The 16,575-nt window shown below is 39.0% G+C and overlaps 2 protein-coding genes across 8 annotated transcripts in view; one reads left to right on the top strand and one right to left on the bottom strand.

Moving 5' to 3' along the window:
• The window catches only part of LOC119655812 (maltase 2-like), a 34,834-nt gene extending 20,021 nt beyond the window's left edge, over positions 1 to 14,813 (top strand). The window contains 2 exon segments of the mRNA XM_038061917.1: positions 14,509 to 14,586; positions 14,655 to 14,813. Of these exon segments, the coding sequence (XP_037917845.1) occupies positions 14,509 to 14,586; positions 14,655 to 14,778 (202 nt within the window). The 3' untranslated portion in view covers positions 14,779 to 14,813.
• LOC119655778 (calcium/calmodulin-dependent 3',5'-cyclic nucleotide phosphodiesterase 1-like) overlaps positions 1 to 16,575 on the bottom strand; it is an 831,136-nt gene that overhangs the window by 276,543 nt on the left and 538,018 nt on the right. The gene's annotated exons all lie outside the window — the stretch shown is intronic.

The raw sequence follows: 16,575 nt of genomic DNA, 5'->3' as shown, positions 1-16,575 counted from the left end.
AATAGATAGCTTTGACATTGGTTGCAAAGTAGTAGTAAGGGGTGAAAAAAAGCCAGGCCTCATCTTCAGAAACTACCCAAAATGAAAAATTTAGAGGAAGTCATGATTATGGGCCTATGTAAAGATATCTGGTCAAATTAATTTAGTTCTTCAGGCTTTTTCCCGTTCAGAAGCGTGATCGGTTATCGGTTGCGTCATTTTGCAAATAAATTTAAAAATACTGCAACAAAATTTTCGAAATTTCTCGAGTTCATCCTAGAATTACGAAATTACGCAGTAGAATTAAGAATATTGCAGTGGATTGTATAGGAGAGTTTTCAAGATCCTATATGTATTATCAACAAAGCTACGGTCGATCGAATATGACGTGCAAATGGTGTAATAGGCATCGAACGTTCCATTCTCCTCCTTCTGGTCTCTTGACTAACAAAGTTCTTCATATAAGAATACAGAAAATCTTTCAGAGTTGAATGACGCTTTGCTGACCTTGATATGTAAGGTAAGATTTGTGATACATCCATGCCATCTTTGGTACTGTCCCCTGATTGAATGAAAACGCCAGTTTCAGACCGAGTTCAAAAAGCGACCTTTTGACTGCCGATATCAAAACGACGTAACATAGGGCTAATCGCAAACTGGCTGCTTACACCTTCAGCCTATGACCTCAATTTCCAATTTTTGATACAAATTTAAGTTCGAATTTCATTTGATTTGCTATTGATTAAAGCTAACTTCTGGATGGTCTTTTGGTCACTGCTATTGCCTTAGTTCGTTATACATACAATATATTCTTCCCGATTCTTCAAACATCTCGCCGATCCAAATTTGTGTTCAGTTCCAGAGTGATTTTTTCCAAAGGCTGCCTCATTCCTGAGCCAATTGCAAAAAGCACGACCGTAGGGCAATTTCCGCTTGCAGAGGGCTACTGCGATTCCGTCGTATTCCCCCTTTATGTGTACCAGATCAAACAACAGGCTTATATGGACAATTGTAAGCAAACTGCAGTTTTTACGGAAATTCATGTTATTTTCTCATGACACCTTCTCAGTTGCCAAAAGTATCCCTTGACGAAACGCTGACTGCTTGAATCTAGTTTATGCTGAGGTTAAAGACAAAAAGAAAAGAGGCTTTCTATGAAAAGTCGAATGTAGTGTAGAAGAGATCTAAAGATGATGTCGTGAACATAGTAGGATATAAATGCCAATATATGATCTAATAAAATCGTACTGGAGCTAGTGATAAGGAAAGACGTGATGAACCGTTTCCACGATCTGGTTGTTATTCAATCATTGAAAAACTGTCGCGCTGCGTAGTCATCTTCAGGGGTGGTTTCCGATTTAGATAAGCAACGGCAGCACTTTCAAGTAGTATAATCCCGCAGAACTTGAAACGCACCATTTAGTATTACGGTTCCCCGGGGCTGTTTTGTTTCAAAGGAGCTACTGCATCACTTCAACTTTAAATTTTGGGAAACTGATATGCTCTCCAGAAAATGAAAGGAGGGGTGAAATTCAAGATCCCGCTGGGTACAATAACTGAAGAGTTGTTTGCGTGTCTCCTTCTTTCCCAAAAATAAATTTCAAATAGAGCTTGAATGCGATACCGTTTTATGCATACACATTACACAGTTTGACTTGACTTTTTCGGCTAAAATTCCGCGAATTAACCAACGCCAACATCGACTGCATCAATCTGAAAGTCGGATGCCACTTATTACTCTAAAGGACGAAGTTTCCATTAATTCTTGACTTCTTCCCAATAGAACATGCGGATTGGATATAATCTCGAATCAAAAATTACTTTCATGTTCCAGGCAGATAGCCAAAGACATGCTGGTTGCACATCGTCATTCCATTGCAGTTTATGTTATTCAATAGAATTCGCTTTTTCAGCAAGAACTTCCGGGAGATGCAGGAGGTAGAATAGCTGTAAATTTCTTTGAAGGCGATGAAACCGAACCGCATTGCCAGAACTGGCGAAGTTGTGAATCACCACCTTCCAATCCTTCTCTTCCTAAATTGTGATACACCCTTTTTACTCAGATTGCACTTTGTTCTGAAGTTCCGATGCACTTGGTCAGTATAATCCATTTTTCGTTTAGGCATGTAACGTGAAAGATGAAAAAATTAATGACTTGATGCCAAATGGTATATAAGCTGTGTCCAAAAAATATCCAATTTATGCTTATCATTGTCCGGCAAGTGGCATATATCAGTTCTTTTTTTGTTTGATTGAACAACACGCTCCCATTAGCGTTTCTGCATAAGAAATTACCTCGCATAGTAAGTTTTCAGGATAAGTTTAAGAATCTACAGAATTATTAACTATTTTTAAGGCTTTGTATAAAACAAAACCTTCATTGTCCCTATACGTGTCTATCTGTATATAGGACTATCCTATGCATTTTACTCGGAAATGGTTATACTTATTACATGACATTTGGTTGAAATATCAGAACAGTAAGCTCCCCCGGCATACAGTATATGGAATAATTTTATGTTTATGTTTTATGTGTGGCACGGAGAATCGTTGTATGTAATGCAGTAGGCGAACACCCCAAGGCTTGGGCGATAAGACACGGCCACGAAGCCTCACCAGAGGTTATCTGGAACCTTGAAAATCGGGATAGAAAAGCAGTTCTCCCGCTCTGTAGCTAAAGATCTCTCTGGGGTTCTCAAAGCGTGATTTACTTAGTGTCTGTAGCTTGGTTCTAGCTAGAGCTGGGTGCCTTAAGAGAATTCCTTCGGGCATGGGTACTCAGCCCAGTTATTTGAAAGTTTTATGGAAGTCGTAGTTATGTCTACAAGGCGCACAGAAACATTCGGTCCTCAAACTTAGAGTTGCAGTGTACGACTCGGGCGCCGTATTTTTTAGTTCGTAGAGACTTAAGGTAAGTCTTGTATCCTCCAGTATGCATGCTGAGCCTTGCAGATAGTATAAACTGATACCGTTGGGCTTGTTAAAACGGCGCTCTGATTGTGGTCACAAAGTCAATACGTGCCCTTAGAAAACCAGTGCAATTCGGCCTGAATGCAGGAACTCACCTGCGCGTAGCTACTGCTTTTAACTAATTAACTAAACCAACCACACCCAAACACCACATATAAAACCAGTGCAGATAAGAGTCCATTATCTATGTACCAGACAACTTTTATCCATACAAAGTAAGTATGTTGCTAGGCAATGGTTAACTTAATACGCTCAATGATTGACAAGTATAAGTCGCGAGAAACATGTTTTCCTTGGACCATCCTTGGCTATGCAGCAGCATATCTATTTTGAGCTGAACCATCTGGCTGGATACAAGACTTGACTACAACTCATCACATTTGTGCAACAGGGGGTGGAGCTCTTGCTATCTCTATTTAAGAATGGAGTAAATCGACCATATTTTTCAAAAATTCGAATTTTTAGATTATCGTCATGGAGTGAGAAAACTGGAGAAGTTCTGAAAAGCCGAGTTTTATCAAAAACCATTGCACACAGTTCGCTGTGCACGGGCATTATCATTGTGAAGAAGTCATCTACTAAGATTAATGGGAAAATGCGGTATTTTCTTCTCATTACGTCGCGTAATCCTATCAGAACCTCCATTTGATTTTCTCGCCTCTCGTAGCATATTCAAGATATATCATCCCTACTGTGGTGCTTTTCTATTCCGTCCTTTTGGGATCGTAACTATAAAGCTACTATCTTTTAAGATAATTTTCATCATTAGTCACCTTTTCCAAACTGCCTTGAATAACTACGAAGCCTGCGTTTTCTAGTCTATCGCAAGCAATTTTGTAAAGAATTCCAAAAACAGTTGAGTCATTTTGAATTCTCTGAAAACCCGTTTTAGAATGACCACTTCCTAATTCAAGAGTGGTCAGTAGCTGCGCATGCTCCGCAGGGGATTGAACACAATAAAAAAAAGGACGAGTTTCCGCATATTCTTTTGGAGTCTAAAGCAAAACTTTATTAAAATTTGTTATTCATCTCCATTCATCATTTTTAAAGAAAATCCCACGAATGTCAAATCGCCCAGCTAAAAAATACTATGTGATCAAATTAATGAACTCAGGCTACACAGTCAGTCTGGTATCCATTAGAAAGATGTCAACCATCAACCCCTGTAAACTCACGTACTGATAAGCCAAAAAGAGAAATATTTTCAAAATTTTAACATTAATTAAAATTAAATCTGCCAACCTTTTTGAAAGTAGTTTAACCAATACCACCAGACTCATGGTAAGTCAATCGACTGATCACATACTAAAGGCAGACTGGCAGTACACTGATCTCACCCTGATCGTGTAAAAGACTTCATGCCACCGATAGCAGGATCTTCCATATGTGATATATTTTCAGATTAATTAGATGATCAAAGACGCACATTGCCTTCAGATTACAATGACATATTTGAAGGCGTTAGTTCTGCGGATGATTACATAGCGCGACCTCGGTGACTGTGTTTTCTTTTCCAATAGGAATTGCAGCAAAATCCCACTGAAAAATAAACTTCAGATCCGCGATTTCCGCCAAATTATCGGAAGCTGTTTATTTTCAGGTTACAAACAGATTTTTTTACTGTTCGCTGTATCTTTTAGCGGTCCAAACTTCTAGACTTCCGCAGTTCACATCGAATTTACCGATGATGTGTGACCCGAAATGGCTGTCAGTTTTGGATGGGATTGCTAAAAATGTCGAGAGCATACTGTCTGGAGATCAGAAGACCACAGAAAATTATAAGCGACCAGTTTTGCAACAATGGCCAGGCGACAAGGAGGGATAGCTGGACTCCATCGTTGCGAGCAATGCAACATGTGGATGTCATTTCACTCCCGAGACCTCAAACAGCCGCTCTAATCCGGTCACTCAATTTTACTGAAAGTTTAAACAAGTCGGGAAACCGGAAGCTGGACGCTTCAGTTACGAAAGGTTTTGTGTATTTCTTAGTACATAGTACGTAATATATCCATATATTATGTGAAAGTATCCACTTTCGGGTGATATTGACATTCATAGTCTTCAATTTTCAAAGAAGCAACAAATTTGAGGTATTATAACTTTGTTAGTAATAGTGCAATTTCCACCAAACTTGGTAAGATCATGGTCTATATTATAGGCTATATCACTGCCATTTTATGGTACTAGGATGAACTTAAGGGGGGTTTCTAACCACTTACAAAAAATTGTAGTAATATACTATTTTTAACTTTATTTAAACAGATGTCGGCATGGAAGGTATTTTGGGGCCCAGGCACCATATAGTGGCAGCCCCCTGATTTTTTTCAGATTTTTCGGTTTGGTAGTTTCTGAGAGTGGCCCCCTTAAAGAAGTGATCACTTTCAACCCCCCGCGCTCCCCACCCTTCCAACGAATGTCAAAACTAATATCAGCTTTGAAAAGTACTAATCGAGACCTTTAATTTGATACCCCACATGACTATATTGGATGAAAAAAAAATTTACACCCCCCTTTTGCATGTATGGGGACCCCCCCCTTAAATTCTACGTAAACGGATGTAACTCACTATATGCGTGAGCGTTCACAGTTCCCACCTTTCTACCAAATTTGGCGTCAATCGCTATAACCGTCTCCGAGAAAAATGCGTGTGACGGACAGACAGACGGACAGTAAACCGTTTTAATAAGGTTTTGTATTTACACAAAACCTTAAAAAACTAGGTCTGTTGGCAAAGTCACGCAACCATTTTTCGAAAGGAAAGAGGTGTTGTTGATCGCGCGTTCTGACAAATATTGTGACATATTTAGAAGACTTAGACGGCCGATTCAACATTGCCGGAAAGGACGAAACTGCATAAAGGTGTGATGTTAATCCATATCCATACTTGATGTCAGCTTTGTGCTCAAATGAGGGAACTGCAGAGAGATTTTGGATTCTGTAGAAAAATTGCGTAACTTTCAAGCTTTAAAATGATGTACGCTAAGAAAATAAATAATTCTGCCCAATTTCAAAACCATTGTGAACCTAATTTTACAAAATGCAGTCTATACTGCAGTTTCATTATCATCATACTTAATGAGATAAGTCCACCACAGAGATAGAAGCACAAAGATGAACCCAAATGTCCATGTCGATCAGGATTCGAAACTGAGTCAGCGAGATCGAAATGATGACCTTCAGTCAATATAACTATTGCACCGATTTTGTGATATTACCGCATTTTATAGCACATGCTTTTTAAACCAATCATACGATCATTTTCGACATACTAAGATGTTAAAGTGTTCTTAATATTTAATATTTTCGTAGACATCCAGAGCTGAATATTGTAAGTTGAAGTTAATACTATGCTGACCTTGTAGATCAATATTTCTTATTTCTTTTACAGTTTGAATTATCTACCATATCAAACGCCCAGGATATGCTTTTCTACTTCAGAGTTTGATGTGTGTTGTGTCTGCTTTTTCAATGTGCAAGTAACATGCCAGGTTTTCACTTCCTTGATTTCCCTATCGGATTTGCCTTAATTCAAAACTTTAGAGGTAAAAAAATGTTGTGTTGTTTGTAACGTTTTGCAGTACATCGCAAGTAAAACAAAGAATTGAGAGCACTATTCTCCAAAATCCAATAATGACGATAGATTCACGGGAAATGAAGCTGAAATAATCAAAATCTGTCTTTGAGGTACATTTCCATATATGCACGTTCACATGCAGATACTTTTGGATTTTGCATAGAAGCCCATCATGCCAAACCTGCCGAATATCGACGCGATATTTAGAGAAATTGTCGACCAGTACATTCTGGGCAACAGACTTGTAGGGTATGTAGGGTAGGTAGGTATCAGCAGGCGTTCTAAAAGGCTTTGCTGGCTGTATAAAGCGCTGTTTTGATGCTACTAAGTCGTAAAACTTGACTATTGTGCGAAGGGCAAGGGTAGCATAATTCAGCCGACTCAGGTCTTGAGAGCCAGCCCGTAGCGTTTACGAAAGATGATTGATCACTCCAGAAACTAGAGATCTTTCTGAGGTCTTCAAAGAATTGTCTACCTAGTGTTCGTGGTGTGGCTCCAGCTAGAGCTTAGTAAACGAATTTCCGCCTAAGGTTTCCTTCCTCCTCTCTACAGATTCGCTATGCAAAATTTAGAGAACGCCGACTCTGGCAACAGGGTTCCCAAGATAACTTTAGCCGTGCCGCCCAGTATTTTCAATACGTTTCTGCACTGCCCCACCAGCCTAAAGGATGTCACCTCTGAGTGCAAAGCTTTAATGGCGTTTGGCAATCGGTTTGAGTGACTATATGGCGCTATAGGTTTGTCAGCTGATCTGTAGAACGTTAAAAGTGTCTGATCTTTCCTTTTATTTCTCAGAAAGGTTCCGAGGTATTAAAAATGTACGGAGACCATATCCCTTCAATAACTTTACTCGCAATCAGGTCGTGCTACTGTCCATTTCGAAAAGGGTTAACTTGAATGCTCCTTGAGAAACGAGAAATGGAAATAGCTAATGAGTTAGTAAGGCGTTAAGCCGAAATACCAAATAGTTTATCAAGGATCACTGGCTACGATTGAACTTCACATTGGTCGCTCGTTATTGTTTGAAAGGTAAAACCCTGATCAACCACTTTTAGGACACACTTCATATATGAAAACACTATTATATCAAATACTAATCTGGTCTAATAAATCCTTTAAAAAGGATTTTACTATAGCAAAATTTCTACTAAAACCATATCCAATTTACGTTTATTCCAATTCATTTCATAACAGAAGCCATGGACGATTCGATTACGGAACTGCTTTTTCATAATCATTCAACTTTTGTTACTTATCATCAAAAACTCGGATCTGTTTTAGTGCTCGTCATATTTACTATTTCCCACTCCAATCAATTCACTTCCAGCCTGGTCATTAGTCACACATGCTAGTGAAATGGAACACAAAACGGATGGGGATTCGTTCAATCGAATAATTCAATTTTTCAAATGTTTGGATCTCCGATGTCTGCATGCAATGCAGTAGCTAACAATAAACGTCGGAAGTTTAGTCAGAATGTTGGATTTAACCATGATGTAGATAAATCGCATTAAAATCGGACTCAATGTCCCATCGGATAAAAATATTTGATTATGACTGTTTCGTGTTTTTGCGACTCCATGGATTGTCAGAAAAACTTTCTGGTATATTGCCATTTCAGGGTATCTATCATTTTATAGACAGAATTGTAGAGGGACCTTTTGTAGGTAATATATCACTCTGCTCTTCCATATATGTACATCTGTATGATTACCATTTGACGTATCAACAGGAAGTTGGGACCCATTAGCGTCAACTCTGCTAATCACCATGAGGGGACAGATGTCCTTGTTTGATACCTTGACAGTAACTGCGTTATCATGAATGAATTCATTAAGCTGGAAAATTTAGGTGACATTTCTGACTGGTATCGTGATTCCCGAAGTTCCGGAATATGATTTGCAAACATAGAAATTCTAAACGACGTTCATATCTGAAGAATGAAAGGTGGCGGAAAGCATTCATATTGAAAGGGCTAGAAATCGATAAATCACTTTGAATGCTAGGCATGTTCCGAAGTTGACTTCACAAAAGAGTGTTTGCAGAAATATCGCCCATGGGGGCGAAATGGTTTTTGGATTCGAACGCAAAATATCGAACTTTGGCCGAAAGTGAATATCGAGACTAGATTGGAAACTAAACAGTGAATAGGTGCAGTATAGCGTTCTTTAGAGTTTCAGTTAAGTGACACAACGATTTTTTTTTCCTTTCTCTCCAAGGATATATGAAAGGGGTGTACTTTTTGTTCAGTTCACTATGTTACAGTGAATTTGCACTTTTCCAGCTGGCCTAGTTTAGGTTGTTAAACAGTTCGTTTCACCATTAGGAGTAAAGCTCAATATGAGCAAAATTCAGAATTAAATCGATTAAAGATAATTTTTTCATATTCCTGTTTTGCATGTATTTTCTTCAAAAGCACGATTATTTATTGTAATATTACAACAGAAATGGTATACATTTCATTGAAAAATCGCGACGTGGTTCAAGGAAAGTGCTTACTTGCAAAAATCCATGAAAAGTTACCAAATCTGTGAAGAATATTCCTAAATAGTTATATGATTGATATTGAGAACTTCAAGTCCAAGCTTTCCCTGCTCTGAAAATGATCCTGTCAATAAACAAATGACTAAATTCACCGAACGGGAATGTCTCTAAACATACTACATCATTTCAGATATGATCAAAATGTGTCACGCCACTAGTCTAAAGCAACCTCTTCGTCTCCATTACCGCAAGACGCCGATCATTGTCTTTTATAGTTGGGCAATACTCCGAACCATAGAAGGCGGACGACACTGCCGCAAATTTTAGATTTAGTTCGTTGATACGTCGATCACAAACAACGCCAGTTGTGGAATGCCACCTCATCCAGGGTGCGCTAATGCTTGAAGCAATTTTATAACGCAGTTCTCCATTGGCTGGTAGCATAGACGCGACATATTTAAATCGCTCGTTTCTGGATAGGTCACTGCTGCTGACAGTGATTGTGTCTGTTTCATGAGGATCGTTTGTCAAAAATTCAGTTTTGTTCAGATTCAATCTGAGACCGTGTTGCATGTAGTGATCATTCCATTTTTTGACACATTGCTCGAGATCATTTTCGCTATGAGACGCTAGGAAAACATCATCTGCATAAAGCAGTGTATCGGGCGCTGGACGTTGCATGTCCCGTGTGACAGTGTCCATAACAAAAGTAAAGAGGAGTGGTGAGAGGGGACTTCCTCGATGAACACTGACAGAGACACGAATTATCCAGAAAATACCTTCCAGGCTCTCTCTCTCTCTGATCATTACCTATTACGGCGTCCAAAACCGAATGAGCTAAGGTCAGAGATTAAAATAGTTGTGCTGGTAAAACACCTGTCTGCGAAATCATTAAAAATAGAATATTGAGACAATTGTCAAACATCTAATCAGATTACTAGAGATAATCTACGTAACATTCATTAAGAAGAAGAATTAAGAAAACCAGCTCACCAACGTGGCTTCTGTGAATATCATACCACAATTCAACACAATCTTACTAAAAACGCAATGACAGTATTTTAGATGCAACACTCTTTCGTTTATATATCATAGATGTACCTTTCAGTGACAAAGCCAAACTAGCAACATTTGGGGATGATGCTATTATCTTTACCACAGGAAAGAATAATGAGGATCCCACGTCTAAGCTATAAACAGCTATTGACAAAATTTAAGAATAGATCAGGACATGGGAAATCAGATGAAATGAAAACAATATGGCGACAATTTCCAATACTGGTAGTTTGTAAGAATTTATTGGTGAATAGAATATAAAATCGGTTTAGGGTGTGTTGGTACATATGAAAGTTGCCGAGTTACTTCCTTTACTACTCCAAATTAACTTGGAAGTTGAATTCAGTTAAAATTTGTTTCCGGTGGCAGCTCCAACCAACAACAAGAAACTGATCCACCGCTTTAGAAGAGTTAATGCAAAGCTCACCTTGGCAACAGCAATCTGTTAAAGCGTTTGCACAATATTATCAGGTTAATGAGATTATCGGGACCAACAAATGACGAACCAATGAGTCACTGAGGACCCGTACTGCTCAATAAAAATTTGATCCATTAATTCCTCCTCGTGCTTCAAATCTTAAATTTCACTGAGTATGGCATTGGGGTGCGCCAATGCTTTCAAATGGACGATCGAGTGTTTCAAAGATGTTGCCCACTCAAATCTGTTCCTTATATCATGACTTCGTGGTTTTCCAAATGTTAAAGGCAAAACAGAGAATACAAAACTACCGTTCAAAACAAGCTGGACAGATAACAACAGGATATCTGATTAGAGCCACCGCCCATAATTCTTGCGGTCTTTCTTCGTTTTGTTCGAAATGTCGCAAACAAGAAATACTTCCGCAACACCAACTCACTTTAATTCAACCATTCCAAAAAATAACTTCGTAGTACTCCAGTGAACACTTTCCAACCAAGAATGATTGCCTCAAGCCTCTCTTAGGTGGTCACACGGGACCAAGAGCCCAAATAATTGTTACTTTCCTCAAACAACCAGATGAAAATTTTCAACTTAGCGCGCACCAACAAACAGTTGAGATTATAAACGAGATAAATATTTTTCTATAGCTTCTAACGACTTTTTAGTAAAAATGAGTGTAATTGCACGCTGATATTGGCATGTACATAGCATGGCATAGTACGCTAAATGTATGAAAAACGGCTAATAATTCTTTTTCCGTAAATATATAAGTGATGAATTGATTAATTAATTAATGAAGGAATGATCAAAATGATAAAAATGGTAGGTAGAAGGCAAAGAAAAACTTACTGCTTACAATTTCATGAATTTTGCCTTAAACCAATCCACGAGGAACAGCAAGCGGATGTTTTGTTTTATGCGTTGAGAAGTGGGAGAAAAGTGCATTTAATTCTCAAAGTAACTAGAGGTCATTTGAGAGCCGGAGGGTTGTTTTATTTTTTCTTTAATTGTTCTGAAGTTAATCAGAACTATGATGAAGAAGCGTTGGTTGATAGCGCTGCTGCTTTCCGCTTTCAATACATCAAGGGAGAAGCGAAAGATTTTTTTTTTCAATTTCGTCTCAGTGTATTCCTTGATTGAATTTTTGCCTTTAATAGCCCTCAATAACATTTCGAATAAGCTGCTTAATGCGTAAGTGCTTTTGATGAATGCTGCTTTATCAATTGTGACGCAACTGAGATATATATATGTATATGGCTGTGCTTTGTAAGTCATGCGTTTTATGAGCTCCAATTGAATGGTCACCACGTTCACAAATAATACTTCGAACTACCGCCTTTAAAGGGATTTCCTTGTGGCATATCGTGATCATCGCAAAAATAAAGGCAGTTTACAGAGTCCAACAACAATAGATATGGTAGAAACATGGCGTAATAGTAATTCATTATTATTGGTAACTATTCCTTGTCGAATTTCTATATCGAGCATCGCATATCATTAAATTTTCAAAAATTTTATCTTACCGACCCGGCATTTTGGAACAGGTTCAGCATGCCAACCAAGCAAGTATGAAACAAATACTGGCAGTTTGAAGAGTGCGCGCATTCCAAGCTAAGACGCTTTTTACAAGGCAAAAATCTTGATCGTACAGGTTATAGTACTGATGGAGACCAAGTAACAGACGCCATGATTACGATTATTGCTGCTTAATAAATTTCCAGGATACAAGCGAATTGTGCCGGTTATTTCAAGTCATTTAGCTTACGTAACGCTTTAAATGTTATGCCATTGATTCTGACCAAAATGCTGCAGAAATTGAAGGACCTCAAGAAGAAGGATAATGGAAGATCACATTGTATTATCGAGCGAACGTTGGTTTCTGAGAAAAAGCAGATTAGATTGGTTCATAAGGAATACTACCAAACTCAGCGAAAATATAGCACGTATGACCGATTGTCTGTTTGAGTGACTTTGGCGGAATTGATGTTAGCGTAGCTACTTCACTCCGAAACGTCACTGGTCCTAAAGCAGCTTCTAGTTGACTACAGGGATACCGCATTGTTATACAACCTATCGAAATCTGCAGTACGAACTTATAGTACATCCCAAAAGTTTTTGGGGATAGAATCCTCTAGATCACTCAACTCGCAACAGAGAAGTTGACATCTTGCAAACATATTTTCCGCCAACGTAACAAGGTTGAAAGACATACAAAACTTCCATATTCGTAAGTCGACATGACGGATTCCAGATATCGTCGAGTCCACACTGATATAGTTGGATTTTTAATGCTGCCAAAGGGTTTCTCGTATGTTTTAATGATAATTATAATGCTGGCTCCACACATTTGGCATATGCCGCAAACTTCAAACCTCCACAAAGATGGCCGGAGATAGTTCCTATTCAAAATCTCAATTTGAGTACTGGATTTTCCACTCATTGACGTATTTAGTAGATTGCAAGAAAGTTGGATCGATTGCCTCCTATCTTGCAGCTAGTGGAATGATGGGTCGATGGCACCGATTACTGAAAGCTGCCATCATATGCCATAATAATCCAGAATAGGTTTGGATGCTACCCAAGAATTCCCTTGCCCTTTGCACAGGCGTGAAGGAGGATATTGAGGCAAAAGCTGCAGAACTAGTGCATGGAACGTCACTTCCAATCATTTAATTTTTTTTTCTTAATGCTGTTAATTAAAAAAAAAATAGTTGGGAATAAAACTTTCTTTCACTGCTTATGGTCCACGGACCCCTCTGTTTTGGGTTTGCGCCCAATTCGCAAAAAATAAATGCTTACAATCAAAATCAGTCTAGCCACTACTAGGCGGGTGTTGTCTTGAATATAATGAATCCTATGTCATGTTCATGGAATGATGAAAGTGAACAAATACCAGCTTGTAGGTACTTCGATTATCCTGCTCCAAGGGCAGAGGTGAGGTAGTGTCTGATGAGTTGCCTACCCAGAATGAACCCACAAGTGGTCTATTTTTGCAATTATGAACTGAGATCGCCATGTTTGTCATGAAGGTATTTGTTCCCAAGACCCTTTCTATTTGTTCGCATCTGTTCGTCCGAGTCTGAGAACCTCTGGAATATCCATACAAAGAGCCGTACAAAGTTTTAGAACGACATTCCCGTTATGTTTCCAAACACCAATGATGATAATCAGTCATTGCATGTCGTGCCAATAGTCTTCCTATTTTCAGTTTCTTGAACTGGTTTCAGTCTCGAAAAATTAGCATTTGGCGGGCAATGTAGTAGTCTGTGATTATCGAAAACGCCTGGAGTTCGATGCAACTTTGATTCCTTTGTTACGCTATACCTGATTCAAGGAAGAATCCGAGCCCTTAGTGACTGTTAAGCGACTTTATATTCCAAAGTGCGGTAGGTAACCAATACGGGATCTATCAAAAAATTGATTGATCCTATGATGCTAGAAGGAATATTTTTTCTATAAATTTTTCAAAAATACGAAAAAAAAATCTAACAACTCGGAAAAATATTGAATTAGCAAAAACGAAATATTTGTACAGTGATAAAATGAAACCTAATTACACAAAAAACTTGTAGAACGCTGACTCATCCTTGTTTCCAATCATGCCTTTGATAATCCAATTTCAATAAATTTTTCCTAATTTCTTGGCAGTGTCAAATCCATTATCATGACAGTACTGCACGCGGTGGTAAGCCGATACACGACGCTATTTAGTGATAACGCTAATGCAATTAACTGGCTTTTCACTAGAGTGTATACTATTTCATCATACATGCCAGTGCAATTATCTATTCAATATCGAATTGCCAAAGTAGTAAATTGTTTGTTTAGTGAGGCCAAGTGGTAAATTGATTCGAAATTGCCAACAATTTGGGTCTTTTTCAACATTTGATCTCCACGCGAATGGAGTTCTCATGTAAACACAAGCACGTCATTACTGATACTATTCCCTTTTTTGAGCGTTTCTAACCAGCTTTTCCATCAACGGAACCTAATATTTTGTTATTTATTCAAATTTCGCTTGCAGGGATATTGTAGAGGCGGTTTCCCTGAAACTATCATCGCACGATTCCATCCTATTCCGATGCATTACTGTGAACAAGAGGTGAGTAATTTATTTCTAAATTGAATCGAAAAATATATATATATGCTCATTCGATCTCAATTTCGTAGGGAGGAAACGGCCCAATTAGTTCGAACTGCTTTAACTGTCCTGAATGCATCAATTGTGCTAATTATTGTTTATAGGTTCTATCGTGGTAGTTTTAAGCCAAATTTACTCTATAAGTCTGTTTAGAAACACTAACTGAATATAATTCTTATCATAAAGATGCTTACAACCCTTCCGAAATCTAATTTTTTCTGTCGATATTTATTACAATGATGAAAGGTAAGTCAGTATCAACTGAGACGGATGTTTTAATGTAAGATCTACCCTCGGTGTAGAGTTGCCAAATTTCGCATCACGGGCGTTCTGCGCCGAACGTAGAAGGCAATGAACTGTAACAGCGTCTCCTTCACTAGGAGAACGCATAAAATAATTTTATGAGTTTATCAAGGAGAGGAAAAATATCCACCAAAATACCAGAGCTCCGATAAAAGAATTAAGCTGTCCCATAGAGAAAAACACTCAATGGTCATGTGGCGAAGTCACACAGGAAACGCAGGTGATACGTCCTCAACACAAAGTAGTTGAGAACGCAGTCAAGAAATGAGGTAGGGGAGCTATTAGTGAGGCCTTTGGCATCCAGAGAGCGGTCAAAAAGAAAACACCTCTTCCGTGAAGAAAAGTGAGCCGGTCAAAATTCCCAGGAAGTTGGTTCCTCGATTATGGCCTAAATAAGGGCATAAGGGGAGAAATTGGTGACTTTTAAACCCGACCAATTGAAAAACATTCGTCCGGAAATAGTCATCATTTCCAAGAAAGGAGGTATGTCCTCTGCCGATGTCTTTCTGAAATTGAAAGCGAATCCAGAATTGATAAGGAAAAATGTGTTGGGTCTGTTGTTGAAACAAAATATGTAAATCTAGCGTGACCAGGTGGAAAACGTGGTAGGTGAGCAAGTAGAACTAAAAGTTCGAAAGCGAGGGATAAATAGTAATCAAGTGCAAGAACCTAAGCAACGGATATCTGTGTTGCGCAAAGGGAACAATTTAACCTTAGTCGAATAAAACAGAGTGCAATAAAGAGGTTGAGGAAGGTATATGGAGGAATCAAAGGTTAATTTGATTACCGCTGGAAGGATAAGAAGGAGTTGGATCTTGTGATGACTTAGGGAGTAAGTTTCTCATAATAGATGCTTCAGATGCCTCCTTCCCAATCATTTTGCAACAGCATACACTAGTGAATATGATGATGATATGATCTAAAAGGTACAAGGAGTGTGGAGAAGAGGGCCATCGGATCTAAGATTGTACCTTAGATCCATGATGCATGTTGTGTAGAAGGAAAGAGGGAGTAGAAGACCAGCACGATGTAGGTGGCGACATGTGTCCAGCATAAAGGAAGGCCTAAATCGTAGGCCTAAGTGAGGTTGATTCAAATCAGCCTCAACCATTGCGGTGCGGCTCAAGACCCACGCTCCCAAACCTTATAGAAATTATGGCATTGCTACATGGGTAATAAGTGTGGAAACACGGCGATATGGGCATGCTGAGGAGAAGCCAAACAAGAAACAATCAAATTCCCAGCGATAAGCTTTATAAACGCTGAAGTCAACGGCGTACATATTTACAGCAGTTACGCTCGACTCGAAGATGAGTTTCTTTGAGCAAATCAAAGTAGCAGGGCTGCAGCTGGAGTCGCGGCCTTGAGTCGGCTAATGGCGAATGTCGGGGGCCCTATATCAACTAGGAGACGTCTCCTCATGGTTGTAACGCAGTCCGTTGTTCTCTATGGTGCGGAGGTATGGGCGCCTCGCTCAAGTGCAGAGGCGGGGAGCTTTGCGAGTGGCGTCTGCTTATCACACCGTCTCCGAACCGGCTGTGATGGTGATTGCGTGAGTGATCCCCGTTGCCCTCCTTGCCAAGGAGCGCAGAGCTATCTATCGCCGTAAGGGGGAAAACTTAAGAGAGGTGGTTGCCAGTGAAGAAC

Source organism: Hermetia illucens, chromosome 1 (genome assembly GCF_905115235.1).
Source record: "Hermetia illucens chromosome 1, iHerIll2.2.curated.20191125, whole genome shotgun sequence".
Lineage (NCBI taxonomy): Eukaryota > Metazoa > Arthropoda > Insecta > Diptera > Stratiomyidae > Hermetia > Hermetia illucens.
The sequence above is the reverse complement of the archived record's forward strand: the minus strand, read 5'-3'. Positions and strand labels throughout refer to the sequence as shown.